Genomic DNA, 21538 nt, shown 5'->3' with positions numbered 1-21538 from the left:
AATTCTGCGAGCGTTGATGAGGGTGCACAGCTGGATGGTTTCATGGAGAGCAACGGGTGGATTGAGCTGGGGGAGAGGTGCCACGGAAAGCCTCCGAAATCACCGCACGCAGGTGTGATCTCTCCCATCCCCACCCCGCAGAGGCGAGTCCCCGCAGCGACACCGAAATCAGCTTCGGAGCGGGAGTCCCGGCTCTGGATGGAGCCTGAGGAGTCACGGGAACCACGTCACGGCCCGCAAGCCAGACCCAGCGCTCGCCGGGTTTATGAAAATAAAAATACCCCTTTCGTCGTAGCTTGGCTCGGTGAAAACTTTAAACAGGGCTGGTGGGAAACGTGACACTGAGCTTCCGAGAGGGACGTGCCCCAGGTCCTCCTCTGCTCCCTTCCACCCCGAACGCCCCAAGCCTCAGCACTGCTCTGTGGCGATCGGGAACTTCGCTGGTGGAGGAGAAACCTTCCCCAAGGGATCTGTTCCAGTGGAAAGTGTTGGTTTAAATTAGCATTTTCAACAAAAAGCAGGTTCTCAGACGGTTCATAATGAGCTGCATGGTGAAATCCTCCCAGCTGTATGCTCTACCTAGCCTTAATCAGATCATTAACTTTCATAAAGCTGTAGGAAGGAGGAGTGGCGGCACTTGAAGGGAGCTCAAAACAAGCTGAGTTTGAAACTTCAGACTTGTCATTGACTTAGCCTTTCATTGAGCCAATTATTTATGACATATTTGACGAAATTCAGAAAAGCAAGAATTTGAAATCTGCATATCTGCTTGGGCTGCAGCAGAGCTACTACTACATTTTGGAGGAGGAGTACGAGCGCGGAGCTCTGCGAGGAGCCCGAGGCCGCGCGGGACGGGCACGGCCAGCCCCCCGCTGCCAGCCCCCAGCCTGGCTGCGCACCGTTCTGTGGCCAGCAAAAGGATTCCAACGAGCAGTAACAGGGTGGCGGGGGCTCGTACGGATTTGCATCCCGTTTTTCTTACGCACATCACGTTTTAGTAAACCGTGAGGAAATTAATTCTAAAGATCGGCGGCCGGGTGGGCGCCGAGGCTCAGAGCAGGCCGGCCACCGCGCTCCCCAGCTGGGCCAGGCCGGCTTCGGCTTTTGGCCCCCCGGTGTCAGCGGGACCGGGGCCCCGGGGAGCCCCCGCAGCCCCCAAACCCCCTCCGCGATTAGAAATAAACCACGAGGCCGCTCGCTGGTTTAAGAGATACAAACTCGCAGCGGCGGGGGCTTCGCTCGCCGCCTCCCCAGCTCCCGCCCTCACCTGCGCCGGGGAGGGTGGGGGCGATGCGGGACGGCGAAGCCCCTCAGGGCCGCCCCCGGGATCCCCCCCTCCCCCGCCTCCCTCCCCGCTCCGGCGGCCTCCGCCGAATCCAGGTCCGGATTTTTGCAGGCGCCGCCGCCGCCGCAGCCCCTCACGCCGCCGGCGGGCAGCTCCCCGCGGCCGCGCCGCCCGCCCATGGCCGCGCAGCCCCGCGGGCTCGCTCCGACCTGCCCGCCCGGCGCCGCGGGGGCCGCGTAGGGCTTCGAGCCGCGGGGGCCGCGCCGGGCTGCGCCGCCGCCGCCATGGGCCCGGCGGGGGCGGCCGAGCGCTGAGGGGCCCGCGGGGCGCCGCGGCCCGGCCCGGCGGGGGCGGGGGGGGGTTTCCCGCCGCGGGCTGAGGGCGCGCAGGGCCGGCGGCGAGCCCCGGGCGCGGAGGGCGGGGAGGCGGCCGCTGCCCCCCCCCCCCCCCCGCCCCGCTCTCCGTCCTCACACACGCACAGGCGCACCCGGGAGGCGCTCGGCGGCACCGGCGGAGGGGGAGCTGCCGCCCGCCTCGCCTCGCCCGCCGCCAACCCCCCGCCTCGGGGGCGGCTGCCCCCGGCGGAGCCTCCATCTGCAGCCCGGCGGCGGGAGCGGGAACATGGCGGACCTGGAGGCGGTGCTGGCCGATGTCAGCTACCTGATGGCGATGGAGAAGAGCAAGAGCACCCCGGCGGCCAGGGCCAGCAAGAAGATCACCCTGCCCGAGCCCAGGTACCGGCCCGCCGCGGCCCGGGAGCCCCGGTGGCCGTGTGTCCGTCCGTCCGTCCCCCCCCCCCCCTCCCCGGTGCCGAACATAACGGTCCGTGCCCGGGCACCCCGCGGCCTCCGGTGGGTGCGGGCTGGCGGCAGCGCCCGGCTCTGCGGCCGGGGCAAGGTGGGGGGGGGTGTCGGTTTGTCTGGGTCTATTCGCAACAACTTCTGCGGGCGTTTGAGGTGTGAGGAACCGGCTTCTCCCGGGGGGCAAAGCCACCCCCGCGGGTCGGGTGTTGATTCCAGCCTCAACTTGATGCTCCGTCCGGCGGGTGAGAAATTCTCGAAGCGGCGAGCTGAATGAAACGGTAAAACCGTTCTCGCTGGTTTATGCTGCGGAGCTGTGGTGGTTTTTTTGGCTTTTTTTTTTTTTTTTTGGTGATGCTCCATGGGGTTCGACGACAGAGCAGGGAGATGCGGGGAGGGAGGACAGGCTCGGGGGAGAGGTTTTCCCTTCGCAGGCAGCTCCGGGAGCAGAGGTGGTGAACAGCGGCGAAGTAGTGCGGGTCTCGCCGCCGGCTCCATCGCTCTGGGCTTCCACGGGTCTCACCGGGTGCCTCGGTGTAGCTGAGGTCGTTTTCTTGGGGTTTGGTGGTAAAAGAAAAGCAGCTTTTTCTCCTGAACGACAGTCCCCGCTTAGGCATGCGTTATAAAATCACCTGAGCATCGCTTATTTATTGCTGAAATTAAAAGTAAGCTTTCCTTCTCTTTCACAGCTCTGTGTATGTATATTTAAAACAAAGATTTAGCCAGCAAACAAAATATTGCCACAGAAAAGACTCTAAACCGAAATTTACTGCAAAATGTGTAGGCAGTTTGCGAGCCTACGGGTGGCCTAGCCTAGCTGTCTGCCGTCAGCGAGGGATCACCCAAGCCCTCTCCTTTCGCTGCCTTTATGCTGGAATTCTGGGGAGCACAGGGAGGCTGCAGCGCAGGGCGAGGGGCAGGGGGGTGCCAGCCCCCACGTTCATCCCCCCTCGCAGAGGCGGTGGAACCTTGGGTGAGGAAGTTTGGCAGTCATGTTTAGGGTCTGGTTGAGGATGGCTTGCCGGACAGACGGAGGTGCCTGTTTTTCTCCTGGGATGTGTACGTGCTTTTAAGAATAATATCTAGAAAATTCAGCCTACAGTGCTACCCTGAGGTGCGGCGTGCTTTCCTGGGAGCGCTGGTAGCTTGATATTTATCAGCGCTTTGGTTATGTGGCTGTTGCTGCCCTTAGGGATGTGCAGCGGGGGACGTGACCCCTCTGGGGAGGTGAGCGGTGGGGACGCGGCGGGTGCGCAGGGGAGGAGTCCTTCCGATGCCCTGAGAAATAACGGCACCCTGGGTGCTTGTGCGAGGCTCGAGAGCTGCTGCCCGGACCCACATCCCCTCGCGCAAAGCACGGCGCGAGGCTCCTAGCACGGCACCAGGCCTGGAGGACCTGCGGCGTCCTGCTCTCCTTCGCCAGGATTTGCGTTTTGTCGGTGTTTGGTAGTTTCCCTGAACTCGGGGAGGTGGTTCACCCGCGGTCGGCTCCGCAGGGTGGGAAACGGCAGCATGTGCAAGAGGAAGTTTGGCAGAGTAGGAGGAAAGGTGAAGGGTGATGTGGCTGAAATGCCTCGCCCCTAGAGCTGCATGTGGAAGAACCTGTTTGCACGTTACATGAAATATGAAAGGAAAAAGGTTGTTTGCCAGCCCCCCCGGCCTGTCGTGCTCTGAAGAAGGTGAGAAGCCTTAAGCGAGGGAGAGGTTTGCAGCTGTCAGCGGTGCCGGGGTGCTGCGGGACGGGGGACATGTAAAACAGCTCAGCAGATGAATGAGAGGAAGCGTGGACATAAATGAGAACAGAGACTTACCTAAGCCTGGGACCACAAACGGCTCTAGGTTGCTTGAAATGACTGAACTTCTCAGCTTCTAACTGAAACCAGGGATTTCCTCATACAGTAGGAAATTGTGACCGTTATTCTGGTGTCAGATGTCTTCATGCTGGTTTCTGGTTGGTTTTTTTTGATCCCTCTCCTTAAAACAGACATGGTGTGTTGGGTATACTTAAATATTCTGTATCACTGGCAAAGTGATTCATTTAAAATTATATAAATCGGCTGGTTAAATGCAGGTTGATATAGTAACAGTAAAAAAAAAAATGCAACACACAAAGTCCCCTCTTATACGAGGGGGAAATCAAACAATTTTTCCAAATAATTTTTTTATTTATTTCTGTGTGTGAGGGCAGCTCCTCAGAGGAGCGTGAGCACAGCTTTGTAACGCCAGGCTGTGAGCAGCCGTCTCGCGTTCGGCCCCTGGCCTCCTCCGGGATGGATAGCAGGAAGGTCACTGGAATATCACATCCACGCTTGAAAATAAATGTCTCTGCCTTACTGCAGCGCTCTGCTCGCAGGAATGCGTTTGGTGTCGGTTTTATCTCCGGCGGGCAACCACTGCCCAGCCACAGCGTCCTGTGCTGCTGACGTTATCTCCTCGAGAAATATTACAAAGGTTTTGCCCCCCTGTTACGATTTGCCTCTGTGCTGGAGCCTGGTACACCTGTCGGGTTTTATCTTTCTGAGATAAGACTGACACTAAATGAAGTAAATGAGTTTACTGTAATGCAAATTTGAGGGGGCTTCCTGTTTACAAGGAAATAGCTGTAGTGCAGGCAGAATAAATTCCAAGGCTGCAGGCCAAGGCTTAGCAGCAAATAAACTATGAGGGTGAAGAGTTTATTGGCCGTGGGGCTGATTATTGCTGAGTTTACATGAAGCATCCTCAGACTATTTTTGTACCGAAATCGTTAAATATCACAGTTTGGGAAGAAAGAGGACAGAAAATGCTAATGAGATAAGAGTGCCTAAGGAAGAGGCTTAGCGTGTTTTTGTTTTTTTAAAACACCAAAACAAAACAACCCTTTTTCCATCCTCTGTCATCTGCTTTTCCTTCCCTTCTGCGTTTCCTCCTTTCATTCCTAAGAGCCTTGCCAAGAACTGGGAGAGCTGCGATATCTTTTAGTTTTACGTTGTTTCTTAAAAGGCTGTTTTGCGGGTAGATTTGCATGGGTGGACAGAAGGGCTGTCTAAGGCGGAATGACCTGCAGAAATAGATCCTAAAATGGGAAAGAAGACATACGTGTTGAAATATGAGCAAATGTGAAACCTTAATCTTTTTTTAACAGAATTGCTGTCAAATGTTTTAAGTGTTGGGGGAAAGGAGTAAATTAACCACACTCTTAATTTTTTAGGTTATTCAGCAGACTTCTGAAGTTTTTCACTTTTCTGTGTAAATTTTAGATTTCCCTTATTTTGGTCAAAGGGAGGGGAAGAACACTGTATACCAGCAGCTTCTTCTGTTTTGAGTAAGGGATTTGCATCATGCGAAGTTGAGAAAAATAGTCCAGGAAATCAGGTAACTGGAACCAGAGAGGGTGCGGGGCTCGCAGAGGGCTTGCTGCAGCACTGCTGTCCACGCTCTGGCTGCAGCCCTCCTCGCCAGGAAAGTTAACATTAAAGCTTCCTTACTATAAACATCACGTAAGCTTACACTGCTTTCGGTGTACAAATACCAAGGGCATGGTAACAAAACATAGCGTGCATCTGTCCAGGCTCCTCGCCCGCTTCTCTTGCTGCAGCTGTAGGTGTTTCTCACCTTTTCTAACCTGCTTATTTCAGAAATTACCTCTCTTTCAAGTTTATTCTTATTTTTTTCCCAACCTTCTTCTTTGGTCTCCTACCTTCCTCTCAATCCTACCCCTTTTGTGGGGGGGAAGGCATGTTTCAGTCACGTTTTTTCTTCAAAATCACAGTTTTAACATGACATTTTTCCTCAGCTATCTCTAGAGGTGAAGGCTAATGTGCTGGTACCCCAGCTGCTTCTCGCCTTCTCAGTCTCTGATGTGCTCTTCGCTTTCTTCCCTAGTATTCAAACTGACTTGGGTAAAACTCTAATTGAGGTTCATTGAATGCACGGAGGTTGCTTTTTCTTTTCTAGTTCCATCCTGAGCTATTTGTATTTGCTTTCTTCCTGTTACAGTGCTGAATATTGTCGAAACCCAAGCGACATCTCCTGCTAGGTGTTAAGCATCATTACTGTATCCTGCATCGCTTCTGTTTTTTCAATTTTCTTCTCTTGGCATTACTATACTCTTTCTCTGAATTTCAGTTGTTTCTGTGATGTGTCCTTCAGCATGTTCTTGTACTTCTTGAAACTTCTGTAACATCTAAATTGCAGGCTAAAACCCCTCTGTGTCTCTGCTGTCAGTCTCGGGTACTTTGACGGTATTTTCTCTGGCTTTAACACCTCCTTGTTGTGCTTACTCGTTAAGAGGGCTGTCTCCAAGAAAATTTTCCTGACAGTTGTTTGTGCAGTTTTCATCTTTGTTGCTATTACGCTCATGTCATCCCTTTGTGTCTGTTCTAGGTGCTTCTTTGTCTCTGTTGCTTCGAACATACCGTTCAGTTTGGGGCTTCTGCAGGTGGCACAACTCACTGAACGTCTCTTCCTCGGTGTGGGGGTATTGACAATTACTGCTGCTGGCTGGTGCCACCAGCTGCCAGCGTTCCCCAGCCTGAGCTGAGAGCTGCTGCCTGCGTTGGGCTGTGCTGTTCCTTGCCTCCCCCTTGAATCCCTCGCTAAAACACGCTCGTGTTACGAAGCGAGTGACGTCTTGAGTGTGATGAATCTGCCAGTGCTCGATGTGTCGGTGCAGTGTTTGTCATGTTCATGGGTGGTGTCTCCTGTCTCCTTCCACCCGTCGGCATTCCCTTGTCTCCGGAGGCACGCGTGGGACCTGGAAGGCCTTTTTGTGGTGGTGCTTGGTGGCGCGGCACAGCAGGGTCTGACGGGCTCTCACCGGTGATGTTGATACCAAACCCCTACTCCATGCGCAGGTTGTTTAGAGAACATAGTGGCTCCGGGAAGCCTTGTGCTATGTCATGCTCCTTCCTCACTCTCTGGTTGCAAATGGTAGAAATCTTCAAAAGTACTGTTTTCCTGTTTTCAGAAAAAAGTAGGCCCAGATTTTGCAGAGGCTTCTGCATTTACTGGTCTTGGCACAGAAATGGTGCCAATGAATGCAGAATTAAATAGGAGATGATATGGAGGATTAAGGATCTAATGGTTAATTCAGATGAATTTGTGTCACAGTAGCTTTAGCTCCGTAAGGTGGTGGTACTTTATTGAAGCTTGTTCCATCTGCTTGTAGCAATAATGACTGTAAATTATTTTAGTAGAACTTCTTAAGCTTGGCTGTCTAAAATTGCAAAACAGTTTAGGTTTTTGTTTGACATTTAAAATTTCTTTTTAGTGTCAAGCAAGATTGTTTCTTGATATTTTTACGCCATTTCCAGGACTTACTAAAAATTGAATTGAAAATTTTGAAGTAAGAATTAAAACCGGCATGCAGGACACTCAGACTGTTCCAAATGGTTTCATCGGCATGTAGTTTGTGAAACTACAGAAGGAAAAAGGATTCTGTATGAAGTGGTTTTATAAACTTAATTTATTATTTTGCAGCTGTGCTTGTTCAACTCAAACAATGAGATCATTTAAGCAAAGAATAAAGGAAGTACAGCTTGGTGAGAGCTGAAGATGACTGGACGTGAGATGTCCACCTGGCGAGTATTCTGAGAACTAGGATAAGTGCTGTGGAGGTGTGTGTTGGAGGCAAGCAGTATGGATTTGTGCTCTTCAAGGTCAGAGAGTCCCTGTTCCACAGGGCATCTCATAGTTCGCTGGGCGCTTTCTTGAAGCTGGTAGTAAACTACTTGAACAGATGTGTTCCATGTTACTGTACTTCCGAAAGCATTGCCAGCCAGTAGGTGCGACTAATATTTCTGTGATGGTGAATGTCTTCTCGTGTCAGTGAGACAGCAGAGCACCTGCCCATTTTCATGTGCTAGAAATACCTGTGAGAGGGCTTTTGAGACACTTGAGCGTGCTGTTTGTCCCCCTGCCCCCTGAGCACCGTGCTGCTCAGCGGGGTACCCAGAGAGCAGCCTGAGCCCGCTGCCCTTGCCTGTCATGCTTGTCTCGTGTCCTAGACTGTCCCTCAATTTTTTTTATTTCCTTACTTAAAGTATTAATTATTATTGCTGATTATGGTGAAGAAAGCCATTGCTCATTCAGTTCAGTGCAATTCATAGTAATGCATATGTTTCAAAGGTTAGTTTACATGTTCAGGAAGGATGAAGTATGTAGACTGAAGCTTATCTTATATATTATCTCACTTGGGTGAAAAGACATGCTTGAATATTCATATGGTAACTGTTTGAGGAGGGGGGAAAAAACCTTGGGGTTTTTTTTCTGAACTAGCATTGCGAGAAAGACCGAACATTTGTATTTTTATTGTGGAATAGCTTAGTCCCGCTCAGGGTGAGCATAGATGACAGAGCACTTAAAAACTCAGTTTTGTTTAGAAATTCAGCCTCCTGACTTTGCTGGCAGTAGAAGCGTTGCTTGAGAAGGTAGTAAAAAGATGAATTTCTCCAAATCGTTTAGTATACATACGGAAAGCTAGGCCTGCTAACAAAATGTTCTTGCTTTTTGTCTCGGGTTAGCTTTGTGCTACAGTACTTTTTTAGCAGGAAAAATGTGTGCTTGGGGATGGAGATGGGCTGTCAGTGTAGGAGCCTGTAGAGGAGGGCTCCCGCTTGCTGCGGATGCTGCTCTCCGCACCAGCTGGGTGTTCTCTCACTTGGGAATTCGGGTCGTTATTTGTTGTAACTGCAGTGTCTGATACCTTAATAAAAGACAGGCCTGTAGAGAAGTGCGTGGGAAGACGAAGGTCCTGTCGCAAAGCGCTTGCAGCTTTAATAGACGAGAAATGAGAATGTGGAAGAAGGGCACGGCTGTTGCCTATATTGTACAGATCAGAAGCTAAGCCGGTTAGAAAATAAATTATGTACTTTTGTTGACATGTAGGACCTGTGGCAGGTGCGGGAGTTGAAGTCAGATTTTCTGAGCTTCAGATAAGCAGTGGAGGCCCTGCACTGTCTCAGCTGCTGCACACACAGTCCTTGGAGTGTCTCTGGGTGCAGGAAGGAGAGATCTGGCCTTAGGAGAGACGTTCCAATTAGTTCTCCTGTGGGGATGCTCTAAGGCTGAGGCTTATGTTTTGAAATATAGGCCTTCCCTTGGGCGTCATTACCTTAATTAAGAAAAAAGGTAAATGGGGGTGATCTGGGAAAGGATCACTGTACAGTCTTCTGTTACTGTGCTAAAAACAGAGGGGTGTTTCTCGGGGTGTTTTGGGGGAAGGCTTCTGTAAGGTGTAATGTTGTGTTACGGGTGAGGCGCCTCGGTGTGAGCCTGTGCCCGGTGCAGACGGGCTGTGGGTGCTCCCGGAGCAGTGGCCGGGGCTGGGGGCACCCCGGGAGAGCGATCAGCTGAGCCACAGCACGCAGAGCACACTCGGTGTTGGTGGGGGGAGATGCGTATGGGCACATTTTGTCTTGTCAGTAAAATTAATAACTTTTATAGCTGTTACTCCTTTATAGGTATGACGGCTTTTCAGTGCCTGGACCTTCCCCTGTGAAATGTTTTCAGCGAACTGCTGGAACTATGACATCAGGAAATGAACGTCTGCAGCTCTTAGCTTCTGTTCTGGTGAAATCATGTGGAATGGCCTGGTTTAATCTTCTTATCAATAATAGCTTTTTTTGGGGGGGTAATTAATAAAATTAGAAGAAAGCCTATCAGGAGCCGTCAGGTCCAGGTGCATAAACCAAATAATTTAATTGAACTAAATTGATGTAAGAGCAGCAGTTTCTAGCTTTAGAAAATACAGCTGTTTTCCACAGAAAGAGCTTCACCCCATGCTTACTAGTTTCTCCAAGAAAATCATTCCAGTACTGAGTAAACACCCATATAAATATGCCTTGCATAAATAAATACACATTTCTGAGAGTGTGAGGAGAAACCACTTCCATATAGAAACCCCCCAAGTCCCCTTCCAGTGCGCCAGGAATTTGTCCTGTCAGCACGTGTCATGTCCTGTTGAGAAAGGCGCTGGGGAGAGGGCGGATTTCCCAGGAGCTGGTCGAGCTGTGCAAATCAAAGCCTTCACGAAGCGCTGGTGGAAAGTCGGCCCGGCTGATGCAGCGTGTGTGCGATACGCTGCGCCCCGAGCTCCCCGCGCTTCGCTGCAGCTCTGGGGGACACACGGAGCTCTGCGTGGAGCTGGGAACGGACGGGTGCTCGTCACCCACCAGGACCTGCCGCCCCTGCTTAAGGTGCGGAGGAGAAAAGAGCTCCCAGTAGCTTCCACTTCCTCCCAGAAAATCAGGAAGAACTGGGGAACCCAGTAAAGCGCTCAGTGGTTCAGAACCCCTCTCCACGGGGCTGAGCACAGAGTGCGGCCTCCACGTGACAGCTCTGCGGATGCTACTTGGCTGCTGTTGTGTTTATTACGTTTCTGTCTTAATTTCAGAAGGGAAAGCAAGCTCTGTGAAATACGAGTCTCAGTTAAACTGAACTTTAACTGAAAAGAAGACAAAACGTGGGTAGGCGTTTTACTCTTGAGGCCTTAAGTGTCTGGTAAAACAAGACTGGCTGTGCCACGAGCAGAACCGGTCAGGAAGGAGTTGGGTTTGGGCGGTGGTGGTTTGCTGGCTGCACTTCAGCGTTTTGGCTTTCCTGGCTTCGATGCCCAGCGCTCGGTGGGTGACAAGGACAGCCGAGGGAGTGCCTGGGAGGTGGCAAAACTTTCTGACCTTCTCATCAGCTGCTGTTTTTCTTAAGTCTCCAGCCTGGCTTCCCCGTGTCTTCCCCATCACATTCTGCTCATTTTCACATTTAAGCGATTCTGGGCATCAGTCCTCTGATTTTTTTTTTTTTTTTTTATTTTTATTTTTTACCCCAGATTTTCCCAGTCTTCTCTCCAAATTGTTCTAATGATTACAGTTACTTTGTTCACATCTCCCTTACTTCTGGGACCTTAAAATAGCTGCCAGGTTAAAACGCACAATGAGAAGCAAAAAATCAATGAAGACAATTTTACACTTTTTCTTCTGTTTTGCTTCAGGAGAATCGCTGCTGCGGTGTTGGGGCTGCAGGGCTCTGGAGGGATGCTTGCCTGTTCAAAGGGGAGTGTTTCCTCTGGGGGAGAAAAAAATAATGGGAACGTTTCTGTAGTTTTAACTTGTTGTTTAAAAGAGTTCTGAGAAGATCTGACTTTTAGGCTGAATATTCCGTAACAGTTTTCACTTTTGGTCAATCTTGCATTGCTAAACCTTTTAAATGCACTTTTATAAAGGAAAAGAAGAAAGTCGTGGCTGTGTGCCATTCTTCATTGCTTTGAATTGTACTTGTTGACCCTGTCTTACTTTCAGTTCAGAGGCCTTTGGGGCAGGATCTTTTGTCCAATTTTAGCAACTTTATGATGGATTTGGATTGTGCAAATAAACATTTAAGTCTCTGTAAAATTGCATCCTGAGACTATAAATGAATAAATAAATCACAGGCGAGCGTAGTGTGTTTCAGTCAACGTTGGCTGTAGTTCTTGGTAGGTCAGTTAATGTTTATACTTGCACGCTACTTTTAAAGAAAGTTCTAAACATTTTATAGATAAGGAAAGATTAAAAAAAAAAAACCTGGCGTGTCTTCAGTAATTTGGTATTTGTTTTAAAAAAAAAAGATTATGATTGACAAATTACTTAATTGCAGTAGGAGCGAGGAGATGTGATTTTGCTCCGTTTTCTCTTTCTTGTAATTTCTCAGTAGCAGCGTTTTGGTGGAAGGGCAAGTCCTTGACATTACAATTCAGTCTAATTATTCCTGAAAAATTCATGTACTTAGAAGCTTTTATATTAGTTTCAGATTTCAGCAATGATAATGCAAATGATCCTCAAGGAACATGAGGATAGTGCGTATTTTGACACCGTAGCTACATAGCTATTGTTTTTGGCTCCCTTGTTGTAAACTTTCTCCATTAACATAATTTGCATAAGTGAAGCTGCTTAGTCTCCTGGATGAGATGCACGCACCAGAGGGGGGTTGTGGGGAAGTGTTGCTGAGCTTTAATCCCTTCCACCGCGAGCAGGGTTCTTGGGTGGAATATGCTGTTAATCATCCTTGACAATTATAAGAGCATTAGTTCACTGCAGTGAAATGACTTGGCAGTGGGCTTAGCATAAACTTTAGAGGGTGTGCAGAGGCAGAAAACACGACAGAAATGGGTGAACAGGGATAGGGAATGGCAGGGCCCCGTTCGTGTCCTGTGACCGGGAGCCGTTCCGCGGGTGCGCGTGGGGATGGGCCGTGCTGCTGGGAGAGGGGAAGGTTTGGGTTCACCCATCGCTGCTTCAGCTGTCGGGCCGAGACTAGGACTTGAACGAGCACGTGTGCTAATTAACACAGCATCGATGATCGCTTTTATTTCTCTATTAAATAAAGAATTCAGCTGGATATTGCGTTGCTGCCAGGGGTATTCGAGTAATATTACAGGATGCTCAAAAGTAAAAGAATAAAAGGAACATATTTTTTTCCATGTTATTTCGTTGTTGTCCAGAAATACTCTTTCACAGTCTTCTAACGATTTGTTTCCCCTTCAGATACGGAATTTTGCAAGTAATAGATAAGTACATCAGATGAGATGGTCTAATGGTCCCCATTAATTGCTCAAACAAGAGTTGCAATGTGTAAAGTACCTTTTACAGCATCTGAGAACAGAAGTATTAACTTCTGCTGAACTTTGAACTGGGTACAGGTCTTGAGAGGAAGCAAAATGAAACAAGTTGAATGGTTTGTGATATGTTCGCTATTTTTTTACCTCTCATATAGGAGGGAAGCTAATTCTTTTTTATTGTTCGCATCAAGTGCCTGCCCTTCGCTTTCACCCCTGAAGTGGAGCATTAAGCTGACCCGGGGGCTGTGATCCAGTGACTCATCGTGGTTTACAGTCTCGTTCAAGGGGAGTTTTCTGTTCAGCTGGAGAGGTACTTCATGCCAGTGATGAACGTATTACAAGAAAATAATAGCATCATTACTAATCACTCACACAGATTTACTCTTTACGTTGAGATGTTTCTTTCCTTTTCCCTGTTGTCTTCTGTTATGTGACTTGGTTTCTTTCCTGCAAAACCTCAGTAAAAATACTTCTCAGGAGAAGTATTACCAATGGTGCATTGGTAGTATTTTACTTCAGACTTTCAGATTTTTTTTTCATTTGAAATTGGGTCTAAGCAGGTTTAGTTCTTTTCTGACTGCGGCAAGCTCAGGTCTTTGTTGGCTTTGTGAGACCTCCCTGCGTGTGCGGGCTGGTGCATTTGTGCAGAATGAGAAGGCGAAGAAGAAAGTAAGAGATGAAAGCTGGATGGGCTGAGGGGACAAGATAGATGCAGTGCGGAAAGCAAGGTGAGAACAGGATGAGGGAGCGATCTGCAAAAGGGAAATGGGGAATGGTAACAAGAAGGAAGAGGACAAAGCAGACGAGTAAATGGAAGGTGACTGGTGTGGAGATGGGATGCTCGAAGTGCAGAGAGCAGGAAGGCAGCGAGGGGCAGTGCAAAGGGTTGGCAGTCAAAGGCAGTGGTAATTCAGTTGCTGAATATCTGGCATTTTCTTGAAATAATTGTTAGCATTTGAGTAGTTTTTGGACGTGCCAGGAGCTATCAGGGGCTTAGTGTGCTGGGTACAGGATACATACGTGGCAGAAGGATGATACCTGCCCTGACAACGGAGAGGAGTCAAAAAAGAAATACAGCTTTATCTCGCAGACTGGGGATCTGAGGCAGAGAATGTCTGTGACTTGCCCGAGATGATACAGGAAATGTTGGTAGAGTTAAATACTGAACTCAGCTCTCCTCAGGCCAGTCTCTGTAAAGCTGCCATTTCATTTTGGTTTTGTTTTTCTGTTCTCCTTTTTCTGTTTCGGCTTAAAGATCAATATATTAGTGAGTGTAACTGCGCATTCTTAATGTAGGGATGATTCTTTAATGCTTGCAATAAGGCCAAACTTTTTTTTTTTCAAGCTGTGGTGTGCGCGTGTGCATCTATACAATGGATAATATCTCACAAATCTGAACTCTTACTGATTTATGAGAAAAACTAATGTGCTTTTATGATAAATAATTAAAAGCTCCTTTAAGGTACAGTAGTAAGAAGGCCAGTAGTAAGTAGCTTCTTGATCTAGTTCCAATAGTAAGAGTATGTATACATATACATACCATCACATCTGCCTTTACCCTTTCCTAGGTGCGAGATGCTTTCAGAAGAACTCCTGCATAATTTAGTATAACAAACCCGTGGGGACAGAATCCATGCATCTTAGAAATTAATAGCAGAACTTTTAGGAGATGTCAAAAGGAACGCTGTTTATTTTATTCTGCTCCCTAACTTGTAGTTTCTGCGTGCGCCCGTGTCCGTTGCGGTCGTGCTCCCAGCTGCCTGTGCTGACGGGCTGTTCTTGGGCTGTCCGGCTGCAGATCGTACACCAGCAGAAGGTTGGTTTCTTCAGCTAGGTATGCTTATCCTTAGAGTCACGGAATATTATGGATCTGCTGGGGGGGGGACAGCAGGAGTAACTATTGCTGTCGGCACTGGTGTGCGGTTCTGGCCACAGCCAAGGACAGATCCTGGCTCTGCGCTGAGCTCCCTCTCTCAGGGACCTCCTGGTTTGGTGCTGCTGGTATAGCTCGCCCAGGAGGGAGGATTGTGGATGAGCGGTGCTCTTGCTGTACACACCTCCTATTCTGTGTTAAAAAGAACTTAATGTGTTTCTTTCTTAGTTCCTCAGAAGATGTGCTTTCAAGTGGGCATCTCGCCTGTACCGACCTTGGCCTGGCGGCTGTTGGCGGTGTCCTGTCAGACTGCATGCTGCCATGCGTGCTCGGGGACAGCGAGAGCTTTTTAAGTACAGAATGTATTTTAACCTTGGAGGTTGCTTTTCAGTGGATTTCTTTGATCAAGTCTGAAAGACCGCGATGCTGGCTGTAGTAGCTAGAGCTTCAGGATGCAGCTTGCAGCTCCTTGTAACAGATTCTTCAGCTCGCACTTGTCATAACCACCTTTTTGGGGGAGGTGGAGGAGCTGACCAGGTTAGAGCGACCTGTGCTGTTCACAAAGTTTATGGTTTGATGCCGATGCAGATAGCCATCTCTCCGCCTGCTTCTGGGCACGCAGCATGCTCTGAGCTGCTTCGCCAGCCTGGTGGTTTTGTTCAGCTCTTTCTTTAAGGGCAGTTTCTCCTGTGGGGCTGCCAGAGAAGAGCCCGCTGAGCACCCGCGGCCGTGCTGCAGCACCCTGCCTCCTGCAGCCCCCAGCAGCAGCTGGGCTGGTTCCGTTTGCATTGCCAGGGATCGAGGTGCTCGTTATATTTGCAATAAAATCTCTCCCAAAACTTCTTTACTGTGTCACCGCTACGGTAGCTCTCTCTGAGCCTGGCGCAGGTGCTGCCGTGCCCCTGATTGTGGGGTGAAGGGCTGCACCGTGCTCCCGGGGACCACGTGAGGTTGGTCCCGGTTAAACCAGCAAAGAGGTATCCAGAGTCCAAGTTGCATTTCTCATGAAATTTTAAGCCCAACTTTTGATTTTTCCCTAAATATACTTGTCCTGTTATTTCAGTTGACTTGTGGTACGTGGACAGCAAACTGAGCGTTTCTGAAATTTTTGTTGTTTGCTATTTTCTTCCTCTCTGAAATAAGGAATATATGGATAAAAGGGTTTGCTCCAGTACAGTCGGATATGCTTTTGTTTCTGAAGTCTCCCTGGATTTCATTTTTAGCCAGCTTTTGTTTCTGCTTATTTTGAGTGTTGCTATTAAGGTAGATCATGCTGTGAACTGAGATGAACTTATGCAAAAAGTCCACTTCTCACATTAGTGCATTATTTGTGCTGAAAGCATATTTGGATATGGAAAGCTTTTTAGAAATGGCTGCTTTTCTGTGAAATGCAGCTTTTATTCCCAGATTGTTTACATGTAGGGCAACTAATGATTCAATATGCAAAGGCAGAGAGGGAACCTTCCTTCCTGTTTGTGGAATGTGCTAGGCTCCATTTAAAAATTTTCCATCCTTCTGGAGGATATATGGACTCTGTGTTGTTTCTTTTGAACTCAGTAGGATTTTTACCTTTAACTTACATGTGAGAATTAGAAGTTGATTATTCTCGGTAGTTTTAATCCATTCCGTGTAATTTATTCCTACTTTTTCATATGCATAAGGAGAAAGGATTTTGAAGAGGTGAAAGTCTGTTGTTTAGAAGCTGGAATGCAGTGTGGGCTCCTGTAGCCTGTGATCGTTTTACAGATTTGTTCAGATTCTGTAGCTGCAAAAACGTTTTGTTCCTTTGACATGTTACCCATCAGACCAGAAGTACGAGATGTCAAGGGAGAGGAGGAGAAGCGCTGGAGAGATTTGTTCGTTACACAACCGGAGTGTTTTCCTGGACCCTTCAGTCATACGTTAAATTTTTCATTATCTTCTCCCATTGTCTAGACTAAGATATGTTTATGTAATTTCTTGCAGTGCGCTTGTTTGAGCAGAGGAAGGCTTTCTTGATGTCATTATTATTAAAGAGGCTTATTATGTTACTAATGGTCTAGCGGTCAGTGGGAATGGGACGTTGCCGATGGGCAGCGCTGAGGGGCTCGGGTCAGCCGGGAGGCCGAGGAGGGGGCGGCTTGTGGTCCTCGGTGGGGCAAAGCAGGCTCCTTCGTAAGTGGTCCTGTAAGCGTGGACTGATGAGGGGGAGGCCTGCCTGGGGGAAGAGGGGTGCAGGGGAAGGAGCCCCCGGGCGGGCAGGGCGGCAGCTGCCTTTGCTGCCCGTGCTCACCAGTACGTGATGGCGTTGGTACAACTGGAGCCATCAACATGCTAACATTTTATGGGTTTAAGAGAAGAATTACGTTTTACGGTCACCACTTTAAGCCTGTTAAGCTAGGATGTATATTTTTAAAAATCTACCCATAGAACAGGCAGCCAAACTTGGCAATTCTGTCAATTACGTGATAAATTTTATTCTACTACCTTGCTTTTCCCGAGTGCAGAACATGATCTCGATTTACTGCTTCCTCTTCGTTTGAGATCAGTATTTTGTTTAGATTGTTAAAATACACAGAGAGTAGACGTAGTTTTTAATGAACAAATAAAAAGACTAGCAAGTTCGTCACTGAATAATTTATAATCTCAAACCTGATTAACAACATTTAGCCCTCCCAGTTCTTGTTTAACTTGATGTGGTGGTTAGCCTCCGGAGTTCTCGCTTTGGATCACAGTGTTCATAGATCAGTGTTCCATGTGGGGCTTCGAGATATACATAAAAACTATGAATAGAACAGTTTCCTAGACTGGGGTTTAGGGCCTTCGAGCTAATTTCTTGGCTTTTATTATAGACTTTTTTCTGGTCAAGTCATGCAGACTTCAGACCTCAGGTTCTCATTTGAGGAGGAGTGCAAATACTTTCCTCAGAGCTGATGGAAAGGATGTCTCTTGGTATCTGGGGGTTTTCAGAAGCTCTGGTGACAGGTCCTTGTAAGCACACCAGAGGGGACGGTCTCAGCCTTTGCAGGACTGTCTGAGGTCTTCAGCTTGTTTGGGCAGGGCTCTGCTGCTCACGGTGGCCCAAAACTGCTCAAGTACATGTTAATGAGGAGGCTTTAGGGGAAAAAAATGGATGAGAAATAACCACAGAAATCTATTGTTTCTTCTCCAGAAAATGTTAAAATTTGTCCGTGAGAACTGACCTGTTCAGTTTTTTCCTGACATGAAGTAGTTTCAGAGTCCATGCTTTACAAGGATTAGGTGCTCAGTCTTCTGCAGAAATGTGAGTGATATTTAACAATCTTGTTTAGGGCATGAGTACTTTATACAGGGTATTTGTGGTTATTTTTATGAAAATAAATAGTACATATGAAAATACCAATTTTAAAATTGGAAACAGAAAACGTCTAGTGGAATTTTGACTTAATACTATGACAATATAGTTGTTTTACCAAGGCATGGTACTGCTGGGCTGCATTGATTTTAAAATTTATGGACTTGTATTGTTGCCCATATGAAATTTTTATAGGCATTATATTAAAATGAATATTGAGGTTACTTGACAAATAAAGGAAATCTTTGTTAATGTGGTTTAAATGAGTGATTGTGACATTATAAATTAGGCAAAATAGATGTTAAGTGCACTGCAGCCAAGCTAGGGGCCTAATGGAGCTTGTGTTGGCTCATTTTCTAAATGATATATGGCAGTTGCAGTGTTAACAGCCTGATGTAGCTTTGATTGACTTGTACGTTTATTTTACATGGTGCAAGCTAAAACCTGATGCGAGAATGGAGAAACGAAGCCATGACCAGAATGTCCCCCGGGAAGTGCTGTGAGCCCAGGGCTCAGCTCGCCCGAGGCAAGGCCAGGCCAGGGCTCCACCTGATACTGCCTGCGTGCTCCTGCCTGCGGTCTCGTTTCTCAGTTTTTGAGGAAGAACACCCAGTGTTTGGTGCTCCAGCTCCTGGTGGCAGCCCTGTACTGCCCTTCCATTCAACCCACAAATACCCAACTGGGATAAAAACCCGGCTGGGCAGACCCAGGGAAAGCCTGGGAGCTCTCCTTTCGATGGTTGTGCTCCTGCTTCTGTAGTGGCACACAGCAAAGGGGTCTATGTGCGATCACTGGTGGCTTTTTTCCCCAATTTATGCTCAGTTGCAGCATTTTCAGACTTCATTAGATAAGTATAGATTCTTGAAGGGGAATTCTAGCAACATCACGCTGAGTGGTGTAGGCTATTGATATGTGAAGCTTGAAATGTAAGAGCTGTGTCTCTTCTACGCTGAATAAGTACCAATACTGCTATATTCTACACTGGATAGGATTAATATTTACAGTGGGGAAAGTGATTTTTCTTGTGTACCTCAAACTCTGAGAACCTTTAAAAAAAACCCTTAAAAATCACAGTATTGAGGCTGCGAGGCTGGTTTTAGGCTAGTAAGGTGATGCCTGGAAGAGTATTCATAGGTGAAGACGGAATTTTCATAAAATAATTTGCACTGTTGAATTCACAGAATGTGACTCTGTGCCTTGACTACAGGCCTGTTGTCGTTAGTGGCCATAGTCCTCTGAACTCTCGTGGGCTTTAGCCGGAGTAGCAGGTTGCCTGTCGTGCTGCGAGTTGAGGCATAGATGGGCAGTGGTATCTCATTTTGCTTCAGTCTCTCACACCGATGTTTCATCTGAGTGATCCTTTTCTCCAAAATATGTTAAAGGTCACGTTTAAAATAAGCAATTTCAAATAACTCTTTTTTTTTTTTTTCCCCTTTTCTTTTTTTCTTTCAGTATCCGCAGTGTTATGCAGAAATACCTTGAGGAAAGGGGTGAATTAACCTTTGACAAGATCTTTCATCAGAGAATTGGTAAGTCATATTTCAGTAAAATGTTACTCATGTAAATATTTTTTAAGATTGGTTTGCCTGCCACTTCTCTGTAATGACTGCTGAAAAATCAGTGTTGTAGATGGTCTGAAGAACACTGGAATATGGGCAGGACTTAGTAAAACAAAGGTCTTCAGTAAAATGAAATGTTGTGAAAGGGAAGAAGATGAAGCAAGGCAATCTGTCAACTTCATGTTCTGGAAAACTACTGGGAAAATAATTAAATTACTTGGAAACATCGAGGAGAAAATTATATTACTTGGTATGGGCTTGTCAACAATATAATGTGTCACATCAGTTAAACTTTTTTTTTTTTCTCTGCAGGGGTAATAAGTCCTGTTGATAAGGGAGCAGTAGTAGAACAGATACCATACGTGTTGTCTTGACTGTCTGACATCATGTTCTTGCTAGCAACGCAGGGAGAGGTGGCCTGGGTGAAACTGCTGCGTGGAGGGGGCGAAACTGTTGGGAAAATTGACTTGAGGAACAGTTAATCAGTGCTTCCGTGTGAACGTGGAGGGATGTATCCAGGGAGTTTGCACAAGAGCGTCAGAGATCAGTTACTATGCAGTGTTGTAGTTAACAGTCTGAATGCTGGCATGAAGAACCTCTGTATTCTGCTTGTGTGCTGAGAAAGGCTGTAACCACACCGAGGACAAGGACAGAATTACAAAAGATCTCCATAAACTAGAGGAGGGGGAAAAAAGCAGTGCTTCTCGGTCAAAACAGGCACCGTCCTCTACGCCTGTGCTGAAGTAATTACACAAACACAGGGTGGAGAACCACGGGTCAGGTAGACGTTTTTAATTGACTTGGCTGTTACAGTGAGCCGTAGGTTGTATTGTCTCAGCTAGATCACACGACTAAATATAAAATCAGGATTGTAGCCAGTGAGGCATGTGAAGCAATCCTCTTCTGGCAGAATATTGTGTCCATCCTGGCGCTGGACTACAAAATATACATGGACCTGCTGGAAAGAGTTCAGGAAAGAGCAGTGGGAATGAGCTGATCTTACTTAGCAGTCTGCTAAATGTGACCTACGGGGAAGTATTGAAATAGGGTGTTACGTAGGCTATGAAACAGAGAAGTGAGGTTGAACAATCTCCAAAACCAGAAAAAGCTGCTGCAGAAATGGTGAGGTTAGTCAATTTTCCAGAGGCTTAACATGTGAATTAAAAAAAATCTGGATATGAATAAAACCATTTTAGTAGTAGGATGGGTCATAAAGCAGGGGAATGGATTTCATGAGGAGCTTGTGAAATCTTTGCGCAGTAGATGTGAGGACTGGGTTGGCATACGTCTGCTAGGATAGTACAGCTGCTCTTGTCTTGCAAAATGGGGACAAAGCCTTAAAATGAGCTGGGAAGACCTTGAGGAGATCAGTGGATCTATTCCTGTCTGAAATACGCCGAGACTGGCATTACCAGTGGAAGCAAACGCCCAAAACCAAAGCGCTACTGTGCCTTGTTTCCCAGGGCAGGTGGGGCAGTGGGGACATCTCGGGGCTGGTGGAGCTTCGACTTCTGGCTGGAGCAGGGGTGTCCAGCCCTCCTGGTCTCCTGGAAACGTGCGGCTCAGCACGTATGAGAATATTCTGGAGTGGGAGTTCTAACTATTGCCAGATTGAAATAAATAGTATTCCTGTATCACAGATTGTCATTAATGGATTTCACAGCTTTGTACAAATAGGCTTGTGGAACCACCAGTCTGAAGTATGTGTTCACAGAAGTCTCGGGGAGCTTTCCATTGTATTACAGTAATTGAAATGGAGTCTGTACCTTCGTGCGTAAAAACTGGCTTTTTATTCTGGCCAAAAATATTATGCTGTAAATGCACAGATACCTTGTTTGCTTGTACTGACATCTCTCAGTATGTGCTTCGCTTTAGATGGCTGTGCTGAATCATTAATACCTTGCTGTAGCATGGCAGTTGCAAAATACGTGGAATTTTAAGCAACCAAATACAGGCTGACTTTAACTGTTTGATTCTGTTTGGTGGCAATGAAATGAAGAAGTCTGTCTTTTTTTTTTTTTCCCCCATCCGTTAAAAAAAAAAATAGTAGTCAAACAGAACAGCTTGTATGTAATGGATGTTTCTATTTATGTAATTGAATAGTTTTCATTAATAGCTGGTTCCACAGAACAGCGAAC

General features: G+C 47.4%; 1 protein-coding gene across 2 annotated transcripts in view; it reads left to right on the top strand.

Moving 5' to 3' along the window:
* Positions 1-1739: 1739 nt before the first annotated feature.
* Positions 1740-21538, top strand: part of GRK3 (G protein-coupled receptor kinase 3) — a 75607-nt gene continuing 55808 nt past the window's right edge. For both annotated transcript variants that reach the window (XM_074844690.1, XM_074844689.1), the window contains exons 1-2: positions 1740-2019; positions 19294-19370. In XM_074844690.1, the coding sequence (XP_074700791.1) occupies positions 1907-2019; positions 19294-19370 (190 nt within the window). In that variant the 5' untranslated portion in view covers positions 1740-1906. The remainder of the gene's footprint in view (positions 2020-19293; positions 19371-21538) is intronic.

This window comes from Strix aluco, chromosome 18 (assembly GCF_031877795.1).
Source record: "Strix aluco isolate bStrAlu1 chromosome 18, bStrAlu1.hap1, whole genome shotgun sequence".
NCBI classification, from domain to species: Eukaryota; Metazoa; Chordata; class Aves; order Strigiformes; family Strigidae; genus Strix; species Strix aluco.
This window is presented reverse-complemented; position numbering and strand designations above follow the sequence as displayed.